At 42.5% G+C, this 24,537-nt stretch overlaps 1 protein-coding gene across 1 annotated transcript in view; it reads left to right on the forward strand.

Annotated features, from left to right (window-relative positions):
* The first annotated feature begins 5,950 nt into the window (after positions 1-5,950).
* GUCY2F (guanylate cyclase 2F, retinal) overlaps positions 5,951-24,537 on the forward strand; it is a 38,023-nt gene continuing 19,436 nt past the window's right edge. Inside the window, exons 1-10 of the mRNA XM_086882392.1 lie at positions 5,951-6,693; positions 7,591-7,892; positions 9,358-9,712; positions 12,950-13,034; positions 16,994-17,090; positions 17,593-17,727; positions 18,977-19,057; positions 20,031-20,207; positions 21,083-21,239; positions 22,619-22,768. Coding sequence (XP_086738518.1) covers positions 5,955-6,693; positions 7,591-7,892; positions 9,358-9,712; positions 12,950-13,034; positions 16,994-17,090; positions 17,593-17,727; positions 18,977-19,057; positions 20,031-20,207; positions 21,083-21,239; positions 22,619-22,768 — 2,278 coding nt within the window. The 5' untranslated portion in view covers positions 5,951-5,954. The remainder of the gene's footprint in view (positions 6,694-7,590; positions 7,893-9,357; positions 9,713-12,949; positions 13,035-16,993; positions 17,091-17,592; positions 17,728-18,976; positions 19,058-20,030; positions 20,208-21,082; positions 21,240-22,618; positions 22,769-24,537) is intronic.

Below are 24,537 nucleotides of genomic sequence, written 5' to 3' on the forward strand. Positions count from 1 at the left end.
ATGCTTCATTTAAGACATTTACTTTTTAAGCATCAAAGGAATGACAAGCTTCCTAAACTCTGCAAATACTGTGTGGGTTTGCTGCTCCCCTGAGGTCTTCTGTTGAGGCCACCAATGAAATTGCTGTTGTCACTGAGTGTGCTGGTGGTGGCTGGGGTAGAGTTAGCTTTCTTCCCAGCGGCTGGTATGGGGCTGTGTTTTGGATTTGTGCTGAACACAGGGTTGATAACATAAAGATGTTTTTGCTACTGCTGAGCAGGGCTTGCACAGAGCCAAAGCATTTTCTGCTTTCTGTACTGCCATGCTTGTGGAGAAGCTGGGGGTGCCTGGGAGGATGGGAGGAGACACAGGCTGCACAGGTGACCCCAGCTGACCAAAGGGATATTCGAGAGGGTGTGACATCATGCTCAGTGCATAAAGCAGGGGAAGAAGGAGGAAGGATGGGACATTTGGAGTGATGTTTGCCCAAATCACTGTTCTCTCTGATGGGCTCTGCTTTCCTGGAGATGGCTGAGCACCTGCCTGCCCATGGGAAGACATCCTCTTCAGCAGATGGCTTTAACTTGCTCATTGAAAGTCCAGCCTGGCTAAGCCTCATGTTAAATAAAAAAAATTTAAAAAAAAAGGCACGCAGTAGCTACTTCTTAGGCTGAATCATAGCTGTATTCTAAGAGGTTTGGAAATGTCTCCTGCAAGAGGAGTGTTCCTCTCTGTATTGCTGTATAAGGAGCTTCTGGAAAGAAGGCTGTCAAATTAAACACTCAGGTTTTGATGCCTAAATAAATACATGTATAAATATCTCATCCGGTGTTATGAGACTCTTTCCTGCCAGCTCTAATATTGACTATCTAAACCTGCAACATCATATATTCCACTAGTGCCAGTGCCAGAGACATCAGTTCCACAGGCTACAAAATCTGTTTCCAAGAAAACCAAATAAATGTAGCCATTTTGATAAAGGAGTGGACTCACTTGAACTTGACTCTGCAGGACTTGGGGATGACAGGTTGGTGTTCTGATGCAAACCAGATAATCTGGAGAAAAAGGGTTTCCAAATTATTTACTGCATCTTGCAAACAGGATAATATTCCACAGCAGGACAATCCTTCCCAGAAATTGCAGTCCCACAAAAACCACGGGATATCAGATATTTCCTGTGCTGCAGAGTCAAGAAATTGAGCTCAGGTTGGGTTGACATCGTGCAAACTCAATGTCATGGAAAAGACAAAGTGGAGAGGAGTTTGTAAAGAATGAAAGAGTGAAGGTTTACTAATGCCAGACCATGAGGCTGGACTGAAAATAAATCTTGTCTGTCAGACTTTATATAACTTTTGTGGTTAAGTCGCAATTCTGGCTTGTAAAGCCAAATGGTGATGCTGTCTTCCTAAATAACTACAAACTGTCATCCTACTGAAAGGTGATATTGAAGAGAAAATTAGTGTTATATAGTTAATGTGTCTGCATCATAGGAAGAAGGAAAAAAAAAGATTAATTGCTATCTTGACATAAGATAGTAGATGAGGACTCTTTTGTTAGCATTTTCGAGTGGAGCCTCTGGGATGTTTGTTTTTTTTTCCCCCCAGTGCTGTTCAATAACTCTACCATGTCACCTGGAAGAGAGAGAAAAATCATTATTCATATAACTTGCAAATTGGTCTGGACCTCTGATTAAATGGAATTATTTGAAAAGCACTTACTAAACCAGATGGGTTTGTAAACGTCTGGGAAGAAAACTTTAAACCACATTTCCAAGGCAGACGTTGGCACCAAGGAGAGCAGAGAGGGGATTAAAAACAGTGGTTCCACAATTGTGTTCATCCAAGCTATAGAAATAAAGCAGAGAAAAATCAAATAGGTGATAAAGGACACCATGACTCCCATATTCAGCATTAAGGAGTGAGGCTTACTGATTGATAGGGTTTTTAATTTAGCCAAAAGAAAGAAAATTAAAAATGAATGTTAAAAGAGCATTGCAAGATGGAATCCTGAAAGCACGCTCTATGGCAAAAGCCTTAATGAGCTGTTTACTTATTTTGCCCAGAGAATGACTGGGATGTGAGCTAATTATGGTGTGCAAATTTCTACAGGGAGGTGATATTTATTGTGCTTCCTGTTTTGGATTTTTTTCCCTCAGGCAAAGGCAGAGTGCGAGCCAGTTGCAGGAAACTGAAGCCAGACACCCTAGATGTTAAGTGGGTATTTTTAATGTTGAGGGTAATTAGCTCTTGGAATAAAACACATAGGAGCCCAGTAGATCCTCCAAGGTTGTAGTTTTTAATTAGGGCTCAGAGGACTTGAAGAAAGCCTAATGTGAGTGTTGCTGTATTGCTCTCCCTCAATTTTCTCTCTAATCAGTTGAGATATGAGACTTTTCTTCAGGGACAGCAGAACATGAATCAAGCCTTTTCCCTGTGTCTCTCTGTGACAGCAGAGATTTTCCAGAGAAATCAGCTTTATTCAGCAGCACCCTCTGGTATAATTCATTACAAAACTCTTTTTTTATCCAGGGTGCTGGAAGAGCTCAGATCAGCAGCAGCTCCTGAGAGGCTGCTTGGCCAGGCTGATGGGGGAGGTCAGACTGAGAGATTAGAGCACCCTCTCCTGCTCTAAAAATTAAAAGCAAAGCAATACAGCTGTGGCTTAACTGTCCCATGGGAAATACTGTGTCACTTACACACTTCAGTGAGCACTGAAGAGTGGTGGGAATTAATCTGATAGTATGCAAATAACACAGCATTACAAAGAAATCTTTGCTTTCTAGTGTGGTTGTGGCAGTAATGATAAAGCTGAAGATGTGAGGAAAAAAGCAAGGTTTGGAGATAGAGGCAGGGTTTTAAACTTCAATGTTTATTTCAGCCAGATGGGTTACATAAATAGTTGGGGGGTTTTGCCTCAGCTGCTTGATTTACCTTGTTTGTTTATTAGTGAAACCAAGCAGGCAGTGCCAGTATCTGAGCTTGTTTTGCAGAAGTAGGAGTGTTATCCCTGGTCTTGGATACCCTGAGCATGGGAGAAATGTGCTGGAGCCATTTGGGATAACCAGCTTTTCCTGTGGAGGATGGATTACTGACACAGTTATTACCTAATGGAAGGAGGGCTGTTACATCTGCAAACAAAAGGAGAAGAAAATGAAGGCAGTGATAAAGTTCTCAACCCACTTTACTATGGAAAGGTCTGAATTTTTAAGGGTAGAGTAATTATGGTAACGATTAGACTGCCAAGATTATTTTTTTAATCTTTCATTGCTGGGATTTGAATGCTATAAACAAACATCCTCTAGAAGTGAATCATTGGAGTTTTGCAGCTTCTCCTGGAGACTTTGAGTCTGCTGACCTGAAGTGGAATTAAACTGTGCAGTCCCATTGTTGCTACAGAAAGAAATGATATAGCACTGAACATATAACATATGGATAGAGATATAGGTACATCAGTATGTGGATAAATCAAACTTATAAGTTCAAATAAAAAAAGACTCCCAACTGAAAAAACTTTATTTAATGTTATTTTTTTGAGTAAAACCTGGTGTCAAAACCTAATGCACTGGTAGCATAAAAAGCAGTGTTCCGAGTTCAGGCTTGACATTAGAGTGTGTCTTAGGCACTTTCCAAACATGAAGCTATTTTATAATCCCTGATAACTATCTTGAGCTGTAACAGCCTTCAATGAAGCACATGCCCAGGAACCTCCCTGGATCTGAACTGTGCAAGGAAATGAATGAATGGGAGCAAATTAACAGAGAGAGCTGCTCTCCCCACTGCATCTGAAAGACTCTGGCTTCCCTCAATCATTAGTCATGAGGAGCTGTTCCTGAACTCATGCCAGTGAGATGTGTATAATTTATATGATGTATTTGAAGTTAACACTGCTAAAAGGTCGAATTACAAATTATTCCCTCTAGACCACAAATGCAGGGCCTCTGACCGCAGATAAATTATTGCAAGGGGCTTCCTAGCTAGGACAGGCATGGAGACATTTGTGGCTTTTCCAGGATGATAATTGTATTGCCAGGTCCAGAGGGAAAGTGCCTGGGAATGGTTTACTGGAGGGCTCAGCTCTAGGGAGGTATATGCAGGACCCAGACAAATAACCAAGAGTCATTAAATAATGGAATAGTTTGTATTGGAATTGTTTCTATTGAAAGGTCATCTAGTCCAACCCCCAAGAATACTTCTATGCAAGTGTAAAAAGCTCTGTGTGTGTCAGGATGGGTACAATAAAACAAACAAACAGGGAAAAGGGGAGCATGGCACATCAGCAGGATGATGAAGCCAAAACTCAAATATTCTGTGTACCCCAAACCTATGGCTCAATAAGCCAATAAGCTTATAATATATATATATAAAATATAATGTATATATATAATAGCTCAATAAGAGGAGCCATCTCTGCTGTGATGCAGAGAGATTTAAAGAGCTGTTCTGCAGGAGCCGATCCCAGGAGCTAAACCCCACTAATCCAAGGGCAGAGCTTTAAGATGCCATCCCTACAACTGCTGGGTTAGATTGGAGTACAATCTGCTGAGACAGTTCAGTGTGAGGCAGACTTGGACCTCGGCAAGACCTTCAAGGATCTAAGGGCTTGGAAGGCTATAACCCAAGCTGTGAAACCCTCAGGAGAGGAATGGCCCTCACCAAAAGGGACACAGGAAGCTTTTGAGAAGGCACAGTGAATCCCAGAGCACCCACCCAGCTGGAATGGCCTGTGCACAAAAGAATTTGAAGGAGGTGGGCACCAAAGCAGGGGAAGCTGACCCTGCATTGCCTATTCTCACAGTGGTACCCACATCCAAGGACAGCCACTGACACTGGAGAGAGGCTGCTCTGCTGTGGGTGGCTCCTTCTGGAGATCTTCCTCCATCAGGCAGAGGAGCTGTGAGTGAATTTGCAGCACATGCTGCACTGCAGTGCTCTGCGCTGCGTGCCCCGGTGCCTGAGCATCCAGGATAAAAATACTTTTCCAGTCATGAACAGGTAAGCTGGAGTAAGGGGCCTGCTATTTTTAGAGCACAAACTTCCTAGGATCAGCAAAGTTTTCTAAGCCATGGGGTGACACTGCAGATGGAGGGGAGCCTGCTATGGCTTTGCTATTTATGTGCTTGGCTGTGAAGGGGGAGGTTGTTATTTAAAAAAACTCAAATGACCCTATGGTTCCTACCATTTAACCAAGAATATTTGAAGCAAAGAGTGTACACAGAGTTTTTCACCTGACAATTATGTAGCAGTTCTTTATCTAAATTCAAATCATAATCCTCCTTTTCCCTCGTTTTCTGATTATCTGTTTATCCACCTTTCAATTTGCCAGATTTAAGAGACTCTTAGTTGTCCTTGAAAATTTTTTCCCAAAAGTTTAAAAATTGTATGCACATACATACAAATCCCTAAGTATGTATATGTGTGTGTGTTTTGTCTGTGTTTTGTCTTTGTATGGACTCTGATTCATATTCACAACCCACTGAGGATTTTTGAGGGAAGTTGATGGCCTAGTGCACTTCACATTTTAATTTACTTATATGGGTGTTTGTTGGCAGGACTTTGAAACTATATTTCCTAGGAACCAGAAGCACAGTGCTTCTGTGTATAGGTTGTGCTCGCTACTGCAAACAAAGCAGACTCATTCTTCACTGCCAGGTTTCAGCATATATTGCAATGCATATTAAAATGTTTATGTAAATGTGAATTTAAGGGTTATGGCATGTCTGCCACTGTTTGGACACTTTTCTGCATGGTGAAGTGGCTTTTGTGGTGCATGTCCACGTGTTTGTGTGTGGCTTTGGCTCTTCAAGGACTTGTGCCCTTAGAGCTGTTGTGAAGCTTGGGCTGATTCAGCTGTACCTACATGCACGGAACAAATACCTGTGGTGAAAGGCAAAAGTAATCTCCTTTCCTTCCAGCACCTGGTAACGCTCTTCCTGGCTTCCTGAAGAACTTGGTGCAGATCTACCCACCTGGAAAACAATGTCATTTCTCCTGTGGTGTCCTAAGAGCTTCTTCTGGGTGCTGTCAAGACACATCAGCGTGCATCACTTCAACACTGGAAATTCATTCAAGACATTTTTCCAGGTTCTCTGGCGGCTGCTCTTTGGAATAATCCTACTTTGTTCTCCAGCACATTGCTCTGTCTTTAAGATTGGAGTGCTTGGACCCTGGAACTGTGACCCCTTCTTTTCCAAAGCCTTTCCCCATGTGGCTGCCAGGTTAGCTGTGGGACGAATAAGCAGAGACCCTTCACTAGATCTTGGCCACCGGCTGGACTATGTGATCCTGCAAGAAGAATGTGAGACACCAAGAGCTCTGCTTAGATTTGTTGACTTTGGAAAGCTTTCCTCAGCTTTTATAGGCCCTCTAAACCCTGGCTTCTGTGAGGTGGCTGCACATTTAGGGGAAAACTGGAATAAAGCTATCTTCTCGTGGATGTGCATCAATTATAAGCTGGATTACACCATCCACCACAATGCATTTGCAAGAACTCTGCCCTCTCCAACCCAAATTTTGCTTACAATAATGAAATATTTTAAGTGGGCTCATGTTGGCATCATTGCATCCAGTGAGGATATTTGGATGTACACAGCCAAGGAGTCAGCAACCGTGCTCAGGAACCACGGCCTACCTGTAGGCATCGTTACATCAGTGCATAAGGGAGAAAAAGGCATTGAAGACACCTGGAACAAGATTAAAGAAGTTAATAACATTAAAAGTAAGTGCTTTGAGTCTCATTCCTTTTTTTTAATTTTATTTTTTTTTTGTTCCCCCAGGGGAGGACTACATTGTTACCAATGGACATACTTTAGAGAATGAAAACTTAAAGTGATTTAAGTCAAGCAATATCTTATCTCTGATCTCATGGCTTCACATGAAAGAATGCTGGGTATTTTGTATGTGTTGAAGATAGATCAAAATAGTCTACTGCAACCTGAGAAATTGGGTCCAGCTTGTCTGAAAAAAATAATATTTCGTAAATGGTTCTCTGTGCTTGGCTTGTGTAAAGAGGAGTTAATAGGAAGGTTTTATATTAATGGTAATTTGTACTGTGTAATATCAATATCAAAAATCTGGCTTTGATGCTGTGTCCTATATTTCAGATCTCCCCACCATGGTCCCATGACATTTTGCGGGAAAAGGCACAGACTTTGGAACAGTCAAGCATGGACCAGATATTTAAACACAATGCAGTGTCCAACATAAAATCTGTATATTTGGTGGTAGGGTGAGCGTGTGGAGGTTGGGCACTGCTAACCACTGTGAGGTATCTGTCAGCTCAGGGCACACAGAGAGAAAGCTCAGGTCTTGGTCAATGGCAACAATGACCACAACTGCCCATCATCTTGACCTGCACCCCACTTCTGTAAAACTTCTCTCTATTCCTTCTTTACAGCTGCAGAGATGGTAAAACTCACAACCTTCTTTATTAGGTGTGACAGACCTCTAGAGGTTGAACAAAATGGGTGTGACTCTCAGTTTCCTCAGCACATAACATCAGAATCTGACCTGATAGAGTGGTTCAGACAGCTCTTTTACTGAGGGAGGGAAGAGCTATTTTGTGTTAAAAATCCCAAAGAGAATACTAACTCTCTCTGCTCTCCTTGTGTTCCAGTTATACTCCTGTGCATGCATTCTGTTCTCATCGGAGGGCAGGAACAGGCCGCCTTACTCACAAAAGCTCTGGAAATGGGACTAGCAGATGGAAGATACATCTTTGTTCCATATGACACTTTGCTGTACAGTCTTCCCTACCGAAACAACTCATTCAGTGTCTTTGATAATGACAGCAAGCTCCGGGAAGCTTATGATGCTGTGCTGACCATCACACTGGAGTCTGGAGAAAGGACTTTCTATGATGCTTTCAGGGAAGCTAAAGAAAGCGGTGAAATAATCATGGATTTGGAAGCCACACAGGTAAATATTCTTTCTCTTGGGCTTTTCTGGGACCTGACAGTAGGAAACATAAGCCATAGTTACAGAAAAAGTACAGGAAAGAGTCAATCCAGCCTGCATACTTTCATTTTGAGAAAAAGACAGAGAAGTTTGAATGTGGTCTACACTCAGCTGGAAAGATCACTTTTCCCAGATGTCGGGCAATATAACTTACTTGGTTCAACTGTAAGACCATGATGGGAATTCAAGAGAAAGGGGCTGTGTCTGAGGTTTTCAGGTTTGGTTTTCTATGTGCTACCTGCAATGGACTTGAATTGAAGAGGTATCTCTCAAGGTGGGCGAAGTCCATGGAGTCTGTAGGGAATCAAAACAAGATGTCCATATGACTGAGAATTTGAGGAGATGAGACAGGCTCAAGAAATACTGGATGCTTCTAGAGGGAAATATTTAAGACCATTGCTGTTGCATTCTTCCTAGCACTATTTGTCAGCACAATTATCTAGTCACTGTCAGCCTATTAAAAACCAAATCAGTTTTTACCTTGAGGACATTTACAAGTATTGGATGATCTTATACTGGTGAAGAGATACTGGATTCATCTGAGCTATTCTTCAAATCTACCTACAACATTTCAAAAAATTACAAGTGCTTTTAAGGCATAATTTATCAGATCTGCACGGATCTGCTTTAGAAGGAGATGAATCATGTCTTGAAAGCATTAATTTCTTTCCCTTCACTTTAATGAGAACCCAGGTTAACTGTATTGAGTGACAGGTTCTTCATTGCAGATACCTACATCTGGTCAATTAATCCCACAAATGTCAGGTTCTGTGGCTCCCAAGAGCACTCCTCATTTTTCTCACAGGTGTGTGGCTATAATCTCTCTTCACCTAGCAGCTGTGAATGACCACGTGATTGCAAAAGTCACCATTTGTATTAAAGTCTGGTGTGAAGGGAGCAATGCAAACAGAAAAGGCTCTGTTATCCCACAGAACAAGTTTGCTGTGGCTCTGCTGTGGGATTTTTGCATCTTTGGGATAAGTAATATTCTGACAGAGAAGACCAATTCTTTGGGCATGACACTTTTCCTGTCTTGGTATGGAGCCTATGACTTTATCTTCTATTTGTAGAAGATATTTTAGAGTCATGTTTTGAGGCAGGAAAAATTTGTGATAAATTTCAGCCACACATCAGGCTCGGAATCTTGGCTTTTCCCATCATAATGCAATTTTGTGTAGTTTTAAAAATATTTTGAAATGGCATTTGGGAATCCACTGTAAGAAAAGATGAATATTCAAGTTAGGTCATGCATACATTGGGTCTATTTTCAGCCTAAGATTCTTCAAATCCATTACTCTGTGAGCCTTAATGTTCTGATGTCTCAGTATTTAAGTTCACCACCTAGCCAGGGGGAAAATATTGTTGCCACCAGTCTCAAACTGAAGGTTAGGGGCAGTTTAGCCTCAATTTCTCCTGTATTTTTTAGGTTTCTCCACTCTTTGGAACAATCTATGATGCCATTTACTTCATGGCAATGGCTATGGACAGTGCACGGAGGAAAGGAGTCAGAGCCTCAGGAGCAAACATAGCTGTGCACACAAAAAACTTCAGCTTCCCTGGATTTAGTCACCAGGTAGAGACAGACAGCTGTGGGAAGGGGCTGAACAATTATGTGATACTGGACACAGATGGTCACGGGAACCAGCTTCTCCCAACCCACCTGCTGGACATGTCTTCAGGCTCTGTGTTGTCCCTAGGCCAGTCCATCCACTTCCCCAATGAAGTTCCACCCAAACCAGACTCCAGCTGTTGGTTTGATCCAGATGTTCTCTGCACTGAAGGTAAGAAAGAAAAAAAAGAACCAAAAATAGGATGAAATGGCATCGAGTCCATGGTTCTCATTTCTTTCATCTTTTCTCTCCCTGCAAGTGGTTACCCCTTTGAATTATAACTCCTCAACCAGAAGAGTCTAAATTCAAGAATCTAGTGTAAAAACACCCAGTCATCAGGCTGTTTGTAATGGGAATCCTGTGCAGAGGTGACACCACTGATCCACAATACTCTCTTATTGTTTGTTAGGACACAGAATTACAGAATCATTACGGTTGGAAAAGACAGTAGGATCATCTAGGATCATCGAGCCCTTAATCTACCACTGCCGGGCCCACCACTGAACATCACACCTACACAATCATTTCAGCAATTCCAGTGCCATTAATCCCCCCACTCTCCTGGGACAGTAAGTGCTTGAAAGGGTCTAATACTCAGCACCTGCCAATATTAATAGTTACCATTATATATCAGAGGTTCCACCCAGCACTGTGTCTCTGTCCCTCTGGAGGACAGGACACTAAGAGGATTTGCCTTGAAGACAACCTAAGAGAGCTGCACAAGAGCAGATGCTCTCAGCATCCTGCCTGTTAACCCCTGCTTCTTTATCCAGGTAGCAATGAGGAGTGAAGGACCATCAGAGATCACCTCATCAAGAAAAAATGATAATCATTACTCAAAATAATTTGAGTTATTATAGATAACAGAGGTATTAATCAAAGGCCTGGGGGCAGAGATATCTGTGTTGCTTCCTAGGTTTGTCAGACTGGGCATTGGGTTTACCTATTGTTTATAATTTGAGGCAACTGTGGTGCAGTTTTAAAGTTCACAGGAAAGTCAAAATCTCAGGGTAGGGTGCTTAACCTCCTCTTGACATATTCACTCATAATACTAAACATTTACACCTATTGCTCCAGGATATGACTAAAAGAGATTAAATGAACCACTTCTATGGAATATTTCATTCAGTAGCTGAGAAAACCATTCTTGGCTTAGCCATAACTGAGCTGACACATTAATCAGTGTCACTCTATGAAAACTAGATATGTACTGATTTTATAACAACTGACAAGCAATAGAAGAGATAAGTATAATACTATCATATATCTAATTTTGCACTGCCCCTAGGAACAATGTAGCAATTTAGCATCCCATTGCAGTATATGGAAAAGTCCCACTGATTTTTAGTGAAAACAGATTTTATGTTCATACCTTAACAAAAGCATAAAGCTCTAGGCATCTGTCAATTGGACAGTAATTTATTATGGTTGCCAGAATTTCAGAGACTGAACTTTATGGCTAGAATTAAATACAAGCCTCACTCTAGCTTTTTTTTTGAAGTTAGGCTTGGAGGGGTGTTGGGTGTGAAGTTGTGAGGCTGCTGTGCTTCCTGGCTCCAGGTTCAGCAGGATCAGGGCTGAGCTGGTGTTCCCAGCACACAAACACACACACACCCACACACTGCAGACACGGCCAGTCCTTGGCAGAGTAACACAAACAGGAGAGTTATGTCTTTACAGGCACCACTACCCACAGCCAGAACTGCTGGGATGTGGACATCAGAAATGGCCTGGTGCTGCCTCTATGCACCTCATAATTAGGCCCCAAGCTTGTTACCAGATCTCACAGCCTCAGCTCCTGTAGGCTCACAAATGCATCCTCTGGCAGATGGTCCAAACCTAAATTCCCCCGTAGCCATCCCTCAAACCCTTCTGTCTGTGCAGGAGCTGACTCCAGACTTGTGGTCTCTCATGGGTTGCAGGCTCCAGGACTTACCTTCCCTGTTAGTTAGGCTGATGTTAAGTCTGTAAATAACATCCACAGTCAGAGAACACAGTCACCCAGGAAAAAAATGTTGATGGGGTTAAAAATGTGAGAATGACTGCACCGATCAAGTGCAGGGTTTGCTTGGAAAAAAATACACAACATGGTTACATGTGACCAGAATCCCCATCCTCTCACATACTTGAGCATTCCTGTCCCATTCTATCTCCCCCTTCACCTGTGTTTGCCCTTTTCCCTAAAGATTCTGTAAGAAGTTTCACGTACTACCACAATTCCCTTAAAGCATCTCCTAATGACTCTAACTCAATCTCATACATTCCCTCAAGCATGCTGTAAGTTTGCTCTTTCCCAAAAGCTCATAATTAGCTTACTTTCACTTCTGGTTAGTTGTGAAGTATGGTATGGGTTGGGAAGGACCTTTCAAGGCCATCTATTCCAATCTCACACAAGACCATCTTGCTTCAAGTCCCATGGAGCCTGATTTTGAGCACTGCCAGGGATGGGGCAGCCACAGCTCCCATGGACAATCTCTTCCTGTGAATGTGTGAGGACAGCCAGGGCCTGGGGCCCTAGACTGAAGCAGTGACATTTCAGCTAAAATGCTCTGTCTTTTCCTGAAACAAATACCAATTTTCAAAAATGCCTTCAGCTTTCACTGGAAAGCTCTAGATCACAGTGCTTGCAGATAGGCGCCAGTGTGACACAGAGTTGTAAACCTTTGGTCAACCCAAATTTCACCATGTTTGCTTGTGTTTATAGATCTCTGGATACAAACAGAATAGAACAGAAAAATTAGGAAGCAGAAGAGACAGACATAGCAAACAGTTCCCAGTGGAATTTAGCTTATGCAGTCATTTCAGCTTCCCTTAGCTCTCCAGTAAACACACTCATCAGCAAAGTATCTGTCTCCAGTACTTTATGCTGATGGATGTGTTGAGGAGAACATCAACCTTCTGCTGCTCCTCCTTTTCTTCTCTTTTCAACATTAGAAATCTGCAGCAGAGAATGAAAAAGCCCAGATGGGCCAGTGACTCACCCTGGCCACTGCTTTAGTACCACATGATAAAGATTTTTTCAGCATTTCAGTTCCTGAAGATAAAAGGGACAAGTGTTAAAAAGTTATGAACTTTGCAGAAGCTTCCTCTAAAACTTAATACTTCCCTGTGAGTCTATTTATTTACTTGAATTTAAATTATTTTTCCACTGATACAGGGCTCTAAGTCTGGTTTAGGAAAAAAAAGTGCATGGAAATAAATAATTAGCATAGCTGAAGCCTTATGTACACCAAGTTAGTAAGTATTTGTGTATTCATAAATGAACATTGCATTAAAATTGTCTTCTGGAATTCTCCTAGCTGAATATTTGACTTTGTAATCCAATGGCCTGATATTGATGTTTTTAATATTATTGCCTAAATCAAAATTATTTTCTAATTCACTGATTCTTTTCCCATCTTTGCACAGGGATTGAGCCTGCAGTCATTTTGCTGGGAGTAATGCTGTTATTTGTCCTGGTGTTGTGTGCTGTGGGCCTGGCTTCTCTTATCAGGTGAGAATTGCAGCACACATTTGAGTTGGTGCCACTTTTAGCTTCTATGTGAGGCTTGTGCTTTAGCCAGCAGTTTAGACTGTGCACACACAGAAGGTCTGATTTTGCTCTTGGCTCTCCAGCCACATATCTCCTCACATTTGTGGTGTGTTGGCCCAGGCAGCATGCCAGGCATCCACCAAAGCCATTCTATCTCTCCCTTCCTCAGCTGGGCAGGGGAGAGAAAATACAGCAGAGGTCTCATGGGTCAAGAGGAGTCAGGAAGAGGTCATTCACCAATTACACAACAGCCAACATGGACTTGATGTGGGGAAACTAAATTTATTGCCAATCAAATCAGAGTAAGATAATAAGAAATAAAATCTTAAAAACACCTTCTTCCCATCTCTCCCTTCTTCCTAGGCTTACCTTGCTCCTAGGTTCTCTAATTCCTCCCCACCAGTGGCAATGCGGCCAGGGAATGGGGACTGCAGTCAGTTCATCCCAGATTGCCTCTGCTGCTCCTTCCTCCTGAGGGGAAAGGCTCCTCTCACCCTTCCCCTGCTCCAGAAGTGTGTTGCTGGATGTTTCTGAAGCATTAGGAATGTGGAAGTGCAAAGAATGACATATAAACCAAAGACAGGAATCTGTTATGAGAACATGAGGGTTGAAACCAAGTATTTTTCTTACTCCAGATCAGTCTTGCCTGGATTTCTGTTCTTAATATAATCATGTTTCCCATGAAACATGTGAGGCTGACCCTCTGTATTTTCTCCATGTACTAAAGAGAAAGAAAATACCTTTGGAGAGAATTTGGAGCAAATATTTAGGATACATCTTTATTACCAATTTGGTTAATTCACTGTTTTGAACTAGGGTTCAGCTCCCTGGTCATTCCCATTATATTTGTCTGGGCATGAGATATTTGGAGTAAAAGCAGTAGTCTTCTGGGTAAGGAATAATTTCCCAGAATTGCATGTCACATCTGTGTCCCAGCTCTAAATCCAAGGTAGAAATGTGCCAGATGGATTGGTTGGTCCGAGAGCTATGGATTGCTCTTGGCAAGGTCACTGTAGCCCTGGAGCAGTCTATGAATTACTAATGTGAACATGACCAAATTTAGAGTGAAAATAGACTGAAATTAGAAGGCATATTTACTGAGCAGCAATAAGTTCAGCAGAGCAGAGCTCCTAGATTGTTTCAGGAACAACCAGCTTTGCCTCTCAAATAATTCCCAGACGTGTTTTGTCTCCACTCCTGAGTCATCCCTCCAAACCCAGATATAAGGCCACCCAGAAAGCAGCACCCCAAACAGCTCCTCCACTTTCAGCACACAGCTGCTTCTGATAGAACTGCAGACACTGATGAGGTTGCCTCCATCCACCCACACTTTGAAACCCCGCTCTGTTCCCTGGCTACCATCCTCTACAATTAAGTAAATAAAAGACAATCTTTCTGCCTATTCTATTTGTAAGCTCTTCCACAAGCACCAGGCTGTGCTTGGGAAGGCTTGGTCATGAGAAAAGATGTATGGCCATCTGCAAGGGAAGGAAAAGTCCAGCATGACTCAGACAATGATTTATATTAGGAAGGGGCATGTCTGGAACTAAATTTAAACCACAGCATGGTCTGACTTGAAATGTGGGAGCTCTGGTCTTAGCTCTGTCAGGGATCTGCTGCATGACCTTAAATGAGTCACTCCACTCTCTCTGCTTAACTTTTGGCAGAGGGATGCTTTCCTCCCTGCTTAGTGAGAGGATGTGATTTATCAAGTAAGGTTTTTCAGATGGACTTGTGAAAGGTACAAAAGCGATGGTATTTTTCATGAAGATGAGTTGGGTGGCTTGGGACAGTGTGTTTAGAGAAAGATTATAAAATGTCCAAGTAAAGTAAAGCCAAGTAAAGCCTGTGGTTATGTGGCCAAGGCTTCCTCTCAGCTTCAAGGAGATGTTTGTGCTGTTCTAAAAGGTCCAGAATGACACATGGAGAGGAAAAGTGAATTGTGGTGATTTGGAGTTGTTTTATGTGGTGGTGTCCTTCTAGAGTAGTGTTAGTAAAAGTCATCCTATTGTCCACCTCATCAGGGAAACACTTAGGAGAGTGCAGACCAGTCATCTGCTGTAGTGTTAACAAAGCTCCTCAAGCAAAAGAGGTGACGCTGAGGGCAATGGGGAAGCTTTCCCTTCCCTTTTCTGCTCCTGGTTGAGGAGTTTTTGACTGTCTAATAGATACTGCTGCTTTGTGCTCAGTGTTAAACGCTGATGTCTATTGAAACAATGTGCCGTACTGCTCATCCCCTGTGGCTTTTCCCTCTGTACAAACCTGTGACCATTACAAGGACACATCTCTTGCTCTGTGCTTCATAACGCACCATGCTACGATATAGACACTCAGACAGCTTGTTTAGACAGTAACTTGTGTCCAAGTTCTGCTGTCCAAGCAGCTCTTATAAATTAAACATAGTTGAGCTTCAGTCCCTAAGAAAGGCTGATGTGCCTAAATGTGGTTTGCTCATGACCAGACCAGCTGGACTAATAGAACTTGGTTTTGTCTCCTAATGGAGAAAGATTTGGGATACGACAAATAAAATCAAAACAAAATATGCCTTTCATATGCATCCAAGTAATGTTTGTAAACAGATTAAATCCAGTTGGCTATTTGTGATAAGACCCTTTGAGATGATAACATTTGTTGCTATCCGTGTTGAAACGAGTAATTCATTACTTGGGATTTCAGTCCAAGCCAAGGCATTGTGATTTGTCCAGTGCTTTTACCAATGCCTACCCCAACTCCCACACCATTTTAGACCTTAAAAATCATCCAGTTCCAACCACTCTGCCATGGGCAAGGACACCTTCAGCTACACCAGGCTGCTCAGAGCCCCATACAACCTGGCTTTGAACACTTCCACAGCTTTGAAGCTTCCACAGCTTCTCTGGGTGATCTGTACCAGTGCCTCAGCACCTTCAAAGAAAATAATTGCTTCCTAATACCAAATTTAAACTGTATTCTTTCAGCTGGAAGCCATTTTCCCTGTCACTCTATGCCCATCAAAAGTCCCTCTCCAGCTCTATTGTCACTCCTCTCTTTAGGCACTGGAAGGTGCTCTAAGGAATCCCCAAAGCCTTCTCTTCTCCAGGCTGAATAGCCCCAGCTCCCTCAGCCTGTCTCCATAGCACAGGTGCTCCAGCTCCTGATCATCTTCGTGGCCTTCTCTGGACCTGCTCCAACAGGTCCATGACCTTCCTAAGTCAGGGCTGTAAATCATTCAGCTCCCCAGAGCTGGATGCAGCACTGCAGGCAGGGTCTGGTACTGCAGGGGAGCCAGATGTGGGGGATGCAGAGGAGGTGTAAACTGGCTACCTACCTGTAGTGGGTTGACCCTAGCTGGCTGCCAGGTGCCCACTCAGTCACCCTATCACTCCCTTTCCCACTGGGACAGGGGATAGAATAAGATGGAGAATGACAAGCAGGGTGAGGTAAGGCAGTTCTATTACAGCAAAAAGAAAGAAATAAGTGGAGATCTGCACGTGCAAGAACTAAAGAGGACAAAAATCAGTCTCTACTCCCCATCAGCAGTGATGTTCAGACACTTCTTGTGAAGCAAGGCTTTAGCAGGCATACCTGTTCCTCCAGAAGGCAAACATCGAAAACTCAGGGATGCCACAACTTCCTCCTCTCTCCCTTAGCATATATCTCTGAGCTGACATCATACACTATGGAATATCCTTTTGGATAATTTGGGTCAGCTGGCCTGGTTGTGTCCCTTCCCAGGATCTTTCCCACTCCCATCCCCTTTGGTGAGGGGACAGAATGCCAAAAGGACACTGCTGCTTGGCAGAAGCCAAAACACTGGTCTGTTATCAACACCCTTTCAGCTACCGATGCAAAGCACAGCACTGTAAGGGCTGTGAACTTTACTGTGGTCAGACCCAATACGGTACCTAAAATTGATAACCATGACTCTGCAACTCTTGCAGGCAGAGTATCTTGAACAACCAGCTTTTCAGGGGTCCAAACAAGATAATACTGACCTTGGATGATCTCATCTTCATCAAGCCAGAGCTACACAGAAAGGTGAGTCCTTCTACTCGTGAAAGGAATCTGCTGGAATACTCTAGAACAGATTTGCTGTGTGGTATTTTCATACTCATGAAGCTCTGGAAGGTCTTTTTACTTCTTCATGTCATTTTCCCCTGCATATTGGAAAATTTCCCATATGCTGAGTGCTTTTGAGTCTCAGATTAGATGTCAGAGCTTTTATGATGATGCAAAATTGTAGCCTTGATTGTGTTTCTTCTAGGTGCCAGGGCTTATTCCTTGTTCTTGAGGTTGGATGGTGCACCACAGGGCATGTCCAAAAAGATAAACCATCTTACCCTCTAAAATAAACTGTCTTCATTCAAATACATTGGAACCATTCCTGGTCCATTCTGGCTCATACCCAGAGCTAGTGATCTGCTGGGGAACGATCCCATGATTTCCTTACCCAGAGATCTGTGCTGCAAGGCAGAGCTGGAGTGGAGGTTTACATCCCAAAGGTGGTAGCTGCCTAGCACCTGCTTTCCTTGCCTTCCAGAGGCTGACCTTGGACAGTCTGACTGATGCAAACAGCATAGCAGTCAAGAGCAGAAGCCTGAAATCTGTAACCCGCTCCGCTTCCTTGAAAAGCACAGTTGCCACCCATGAAACCTCCAATGTGGCTTTGTATGAGGTAGGTAGGGACCTCATGCAGCCTTCTCTCACTGCTTCTGTTCACTGGGCTGCTCCAGGGGGAAAAGTATTTGGCTGCAGTACTGTAGGTCCCAGGATGGAGATAGTTTGAACAAACCCTTAGGATGAAAATAAATTGCTCCCAAGCATGGACTTAGCAGTGTTTAAGGTGACCCTGTCCCAACCCTCAGCCTGATACTCAGAGTCATGTGGGATGAGAATATGCAACATTGCCAGTCTGGTCCTGACAGAGAAGTCACCACCTAAGGTGGTGGAACCATGATGAACCTTTCTTACAAGACAATGTTTATTTGGTGACATCTCTAAAAAGGAACTTTCTTGCAAGACAGGATCTAAATACACAAATAGAAGCTCAAATTCCCATTGTGGAAATAGCACTGTATGGAGCTTAAGCAGAGGCAATGGCCAAGAAAACTCATCCCATCCATCAGCTCTTTCCTGAAAATGCAGCTTTTTGAAAAATAGCATGGTAACTTTTCCTGAAGAAGAGCAAAATAAATTTGATCAATGATTAATGCCAGACAAAAGCTCTGGCCAGAGTTATTTTCCTTTTTAATCGATTTGTTGCTGTTTGTCAGATACTAAGACACTTCCAGGCATGAAGTTGTGATCCAGGTGAAGGTCCTGCCTCACGCCTTTCTTTGATGGTTTGCTCTGGATATTCTTATTTGGGTTCAGTATATAAATATTCTGTTGCCAAGAACATTAAAATCCCCCAGCCACTTTCTAAATCAAGGATCTGAAATTTAGATCTGGGTCCCAATGCTGTTGCTCAGAGATTTGCTGTCAGCCACCCACCTGTATTGGGATTAGGGGGCTGGAGCTTCTCTCTTGAGAGGAAAGGTTGAGGGAGTTGGACCTGTTCAGCCTCAAGAAGAGACACCTGAGAGAGCACCTCACTGAGGTGTATAAATATCTGAAGAGAGGGTGTCATGCGGACAGAGCCAGGCTCTTCTCAGTGGACAAGAGGCAAAAGGCAGGAACTGATGCACAGGAAGTTCCACCTGAACATGAGGAAGAACCTTGCTGTGCAGGTGACCAAGCACTGAAACAGATTGTCCAGGGAGGATGTGGAGTCTCCCTCACTGGAGATATTCAAGAACTGCCTGGACACAATCCTGTGCAGTGTGCTTTAGGATAACCTTTCTTAAGCAGGGAGGTTGGACTAGATGGTCCATCACTGGTTTCTTCCAACCTTAACCGTTCTCTGATTCTGTGATTGTGGACAGGGAGACCAGGTGTGGCTGAAAAAATTTGAGATGGGACCAGTTCACAATCTGCAGAAAAGCTCCACCAGCATCTTAAGGAAGGTAGGAATAGGGGATGATGATATGTGGAGGGAAGGTTTCTCAGGGGATGTTTTAGGCTTCAGGGTGTTTTTGTTGTCCTTTGTCTCATGTTTATCCATTAAATCATGCGTTGTGGTTGTCAATGAGTCTTGTCTGGTTGAATGCGGTAGAGTGGACCACACACCACTGCATCTGACAAATTTACCATAGATCCATACGTCAGTCAGCAGCTTGTAAAACCCCACCCTGGACCTGCCACTTCCAAGCTGCTGCAGTGTTCAATGTACAACCAATCCTACAAGTGACCTTGCCTGCAAAAGCAGAGTGGTTTGGGGAACTCATCCCTGCACAGTGTGAGGAACTGGTAGATATTTTCATGTATTATATGTTGACAGTGTGACACAGACAGGGTTGTGTATTTCTCTGGGGTTTGCTTTGTGTTTCCACCTAAGTTGCCTCTCACATGCTTAATTTTGGTCTTCAATTTTATTGTTTCAAATGACAAGAAAGTATTTTTGATTTCCAAATTCAAGGTCATTAGCTGTTGACAGCTATTGCTAACATAGCAGTGACATTTTTATGGATGTAAAAGCAACACATTTACCAGGGCATGTCTCCCAAGACACAATTGATGGATGACTTTGGACTCTCTATGTATGGTATTGCTTTCCCGTTGAGAGCAAGATCCACATGCTGAGCTCAATCTATCCCAGCAAAGCCATTCTGGCCCAGCGAAAGATTCAATCCTGTTTGTCTAAACAAAACACAAACTTTTTAGTTTGCTTTTACTATCTTGCTTTCTTTGCCTTAATGAATGGGTAAAGGAAAACAAAGCTTGAAAAGAGCTTGAAAAATAAGCACCAGAGAGGTTGTTTATTTCCTCATCCTTCTGTGTAAGGCAGTTTGGGAGTACAAATGTGAAAAGGGCATCTAGTGATATCAAGGAGCTGCTGAGCAGATGTCTGGCTGACCTGACCTTACTGTCTTGTTTCAGATGAAAGATCTGCGTCATGAAAATGTGAATCTGTTCCTGGGCTTTTTCTCTGACTGTGGCATCTTTGCCATAGTGACGGAGTACTGCTCACGAGGCAGCCTGGAGGACTTGCTGAGAAACGAGGATATGAAACTGGACTGGATGTTCAAGTCCTCTCTTGTGATGGATCTAATTAAAGTAAATCCATTGCTCCTGCTGAGGCATGATCTGTATAGGACTTTTATGATGACTAAGCTATTTTCAACAGAATGTTGGGTTTTTAATAATAACACAGGGAAAACAAATCTGGATGTAATTGTATCAGTCTTTAAAGAAGACTTCCTATCCTTATTTTGTTGCCATATGAGAGAAGCACCATTTGGCGCAGTAGAACTACAACCACACAGCAGGACAAGAGGCTAAAGCTATGTATCAGGCTGCAACTGATCACCTAGAACAACAGAATTTTGCAACAAATTCATTCTTCGCAGAGACTCTTTTTTGTTGTAAATCAGAAATGCATCCACCATAGAACCAAACAGCATCCATCCCCTGGTTCACACTTCCAATCATGTCCCATGTTTTCATGTCTTAATGGTGAACTACTAAACTGGGACAGGTGGATTATAGAGAGTAGGAAGCCAGAACCATTCTTGAAGTCTGTGATCTGCCTTCTGAACCTCCTTGAGGGAGATGGGTAAGGGCACCCAGCTCTTCATGGCTTCCTTTGACCTAACGATTCAGTAACACTTGTGTCTACTTTCTTATCCTTGCCTAAAAGCAGAACTTCTCAGTGCAGTGAGATGTAGGGCTACAGAGGAAGGCATCTGAGTCTTCCTAAAGTTGTCAGACCTTTCCAATATTACTTTAGGATCCAGACAAACTTATTTCCTGTTTCTAATAAATTTCTAAACTTCTCCCATAGTTTATTGTTTTGAACATTACTGCATTTGGCATAGAGTCAATGCTGCACTTGATGCCATCTGGGGTGAAAAATTGGCTTGGTGTCTCTGAGTGCTGATGGATAAGATAATTCTTAAGGATCAACCTGGATTTTTTTCTGTGTTTCATAGGGAATCAGATACTTGCATCACCGAGATTTTGCCCATGGGCGTCTCAAGTCTCGTAACTGTGTTGTGGATGGCCGGTTTGTGCTGAAGATCACTGACTATGGTTATAACGAGATCTTAGAAGCACAGAAATGCCCCTATATTCAGCCATCCCCAGAAGGTAGGTATCATGAGGAAATTTTTATTTTTTAAAAATATTTGTCCATTGATTTAACAGATGTTTGTCCTCATACAATTTCAGGCCACTGGCCACACAAGGATTTTCATGCTAAATCTCACTACACATAGTTTCCTCCATACCATGCATTTTTATAAGGGCAAGCAGAGGTTTTTTTTGGACTTTGTGAAAATGAAGCAAATAGCAGAGTGACATGATAAAGAAAATATGTTTTACTGTAAGCAGTGACAGAACTTCAGCATGTTGCAGTTGGAGAAGGACTGAATTGCCCCTGAAATCTTATCAGTACTGGATTTCTGTGACTAGTAGAATGGCTTCACATCCTTAGACACAACACTGTATTTGGAGTTTTATGTTAACCCAAATGCAAAGACACATTTTTTGTTAAAATAAGTAATCGAAAACACAAAATCACGTAGGTCTCTGAAATAGGTCCTCTACATACCAATCACCAAAGGCTGCCACAAAAGATTCCCATCTCTTATGAATAGCATCACATGGGACCCGGTGTGCAGACTTTGACAGGATTTCTTTCACTTGCCCATTGCTTTGGGGTTCCTCTGATATCCCAATTTATTCTTGAAACCTGGTTTCAAGTAGTATGTAGTGGTTTGATGCCTCTGTCATGGGAATTTGATACCTACACCTTTCGAATGTCTCACACAGGGCAGTTGTCAGTTGTCCTCCGTTGGAGACGATAAACACATTTGCAGTGGCAGAATTGTTCCATATCCCCATTACTCAGAATGCACAGTTACCAGGGTAACAATATCTCAGTTTGAAAATTCATTTCTTGATGAGGCTGGATATGTTTTACAACTGTGTCTTTTGCCACTTGAACTATTGGATTATGAAAACTGTGCTTCAGGTTGTCACAATCTGCTTTTACAGAAACTATTTTCATCTAAAAAGAACTACAGAAAATATTTTGCTAATTGTTGCTTTGTAAAAGAGCAACAACTGTAAAAAGAAATTCAAGATTAGGTGCCAACATTTTGTCTCAAGAGCAAATTTTTTTTAATAAAAAAAAAGATGTCAAAACTTCTGGAAATGGTGAGAGGACTTCTTATGTTGAAGTTCATGGCTGGTGTTATATGATACAAATATAACTATTAACAAATAAATATTGTTGATATGGCAATTTAAAAAAAAAAGATTAAAACTTGGAAATTATTTTTTTTTGTCATCACAGAAGTTTAGTATTTCTAACACACACAAGAAGTAAAAGATTTGAGTCAGTAAATAATGTAGTATTTTCCAACCTTTCATCAAATGACTGAAATAAGATATCCATTTAAGCACTTACTTTTCAATAGTCTGAGTCAAAGTGTAAGAAATGCGATACTCTGAAATTTTTTTAGAATTGCTCTGGACAGCTCCTGAGTTACTGAGGGACCCAGACATGTGCAGAAAAGGCACAATCAAAGGGGACATTTACAGCTTTGCAATCATCCTACAAGAAGTGGTTGCTCGGGGTCCACCTTACTGCACATCAGAACTCTCTGCTGAAGGTAGGCAACTACTACAATATATTTTTAAGGCTTTGTGCAGAGCACTCATAAAAGGTATGGCCCAGTCCCCTTACTAATAAGACAACAATGTATTAGTATTATGACCTTTCTCAGTGACAGAAGTCTGTTTTCAACAAAGCATTCATAATAAACATCAAAACCTGTAGTTCTCATCACAATCTTGGTACATGTCTCATCGCTGCTTTCACTGGGATCAGGGTTCTCGGTGCTCCCCAGGATGCCTCAGGCCTCTGCAGCACCTCCAGTTCCCTGTCCAAACTCGTACTTTTCATCACAGTATGGGGTCAAATCTGACTGCAGAATTTCCCATAGCTTAGAAAGAAACTCCTTCGCTACCCACTCATCATCTCTTTTTTGTGCATTGTGAGGGTGGAAGTTTTTGAGCTGGACTCCTTGCCAGCATCCTATTTTGTCCATCTACCCATCTATTTTTTCTTAATCCTTTCCTTTTAAAAGAGACTCTCTCTTCAACAGAGGTCAAAGTGATGCATCGTTTTGCTCATGTATATTGGAAACAGCAAACAAGTGAACTCCTTAGGAGCTGCTTATGGTGAAACCACATTGTGCATCTGAGGGAAGAACAAACTCACTGAAGTCAGGGTCAGGTCACAAGCACTTGAGCAGGGAGGAAGTGACAACAATATAAATTAGCTGATTTCAGTGACAGCCCATTCTCAATACATTTTAAGCTGGACAACCATCAAGTGGGCTATGACATTTCAATGTCTGCCAGTTCAGCTGGAGAAATGACCTTTCTGTGCCTGAAGCTGCTGCCCCAAAGCAATGATGATGATTATGATGTATCTCACTGTGTAAATCAGAGCTGGACCAATGATGTAGACTATGATGCAATTAGCAGGTTTCTCCAACCTTGTCCCCCTGCAGAACCTCCAGCAAATGTTGAACACAGTTCAGTCCTGTTTTCTAACCTCACAGAGTGATGGATTTCTACTCGTTGTGTCTCAGTCCTAAGGAGCTCTCCACTTGCTGTGTGAACTTTAAAACAATCTGGGGAAGGAATTTCCCCTTGGCTGCCCCTGGAAATACTGGGGCCAGAAGTTTTGATCAGTTCATTTGGCGGAGTCTGGGGGGATGAGCCAAAGATCTTTAAAGTAAGCTGTCAATGCTGAAAAGCTTTGGGTACTCACAGCAACAGCAGGACTCCTGCCAGAGAAAGAGGTTTTCACTCCATTTGACTGCTCTGCACTGAGCAAAATAGGATTGAAAATGCAATAACTCTGGTGGGTGTTAAAGGACTGACTTCTCAGGGTTTGAAAACCCAAGCCCAGTTCCTTACAAGCCTCATTTCTAGAAAGGGAGCTCTAGACAAGGAGTCATTTCCCAGACATTGTTCTGAATTCAAGCTTTCCCCCTTAACGCATTTTCCACTGTCACCACTCCCACCAACCTCCTACGTCCTGGCTCCCAGTTAACGATGAAGCATCAGAGGCTGGTATCCTTCCTGTCTGGGCTCAGCCTTAAACCTCTGCTGTCTTAGAAGACTGCAGGGCCTGGTGGACATAGTCAGAGGCAATTCAATAAAATACAAGCCTGAAGGCTCACACATCATCTGTCACACATCCTTCCTCCATCCAGCCACTTTATTACTCACAACCTGGTTCTCCAGGAACAAGAAGGCAGATGAATCTTCTTTAAACCCTTCAAGAGACTCCTGAAAGAGAAAAGCAGGAACCTCCAGCTTCATTTGTCACAGACACTGAGTGCTGAGGGCTAAGAGTGACAGCTGA

The sequence above is a fragment of the Cyanistes caeruleus genome, chromosome 3 (genome assembly GCF_971803275.1).
Source record: "Cyanistes caeruleus chromosome 3, bCyaCae1.hap1.1, whole genome shotgun sequence".
Taxonomy (NCBI): Eukaryota; Metazoa; Chordata; class Aves; order Passeriformes; family Paridae; genus Cyanistes; species Cyanistes caeruleus.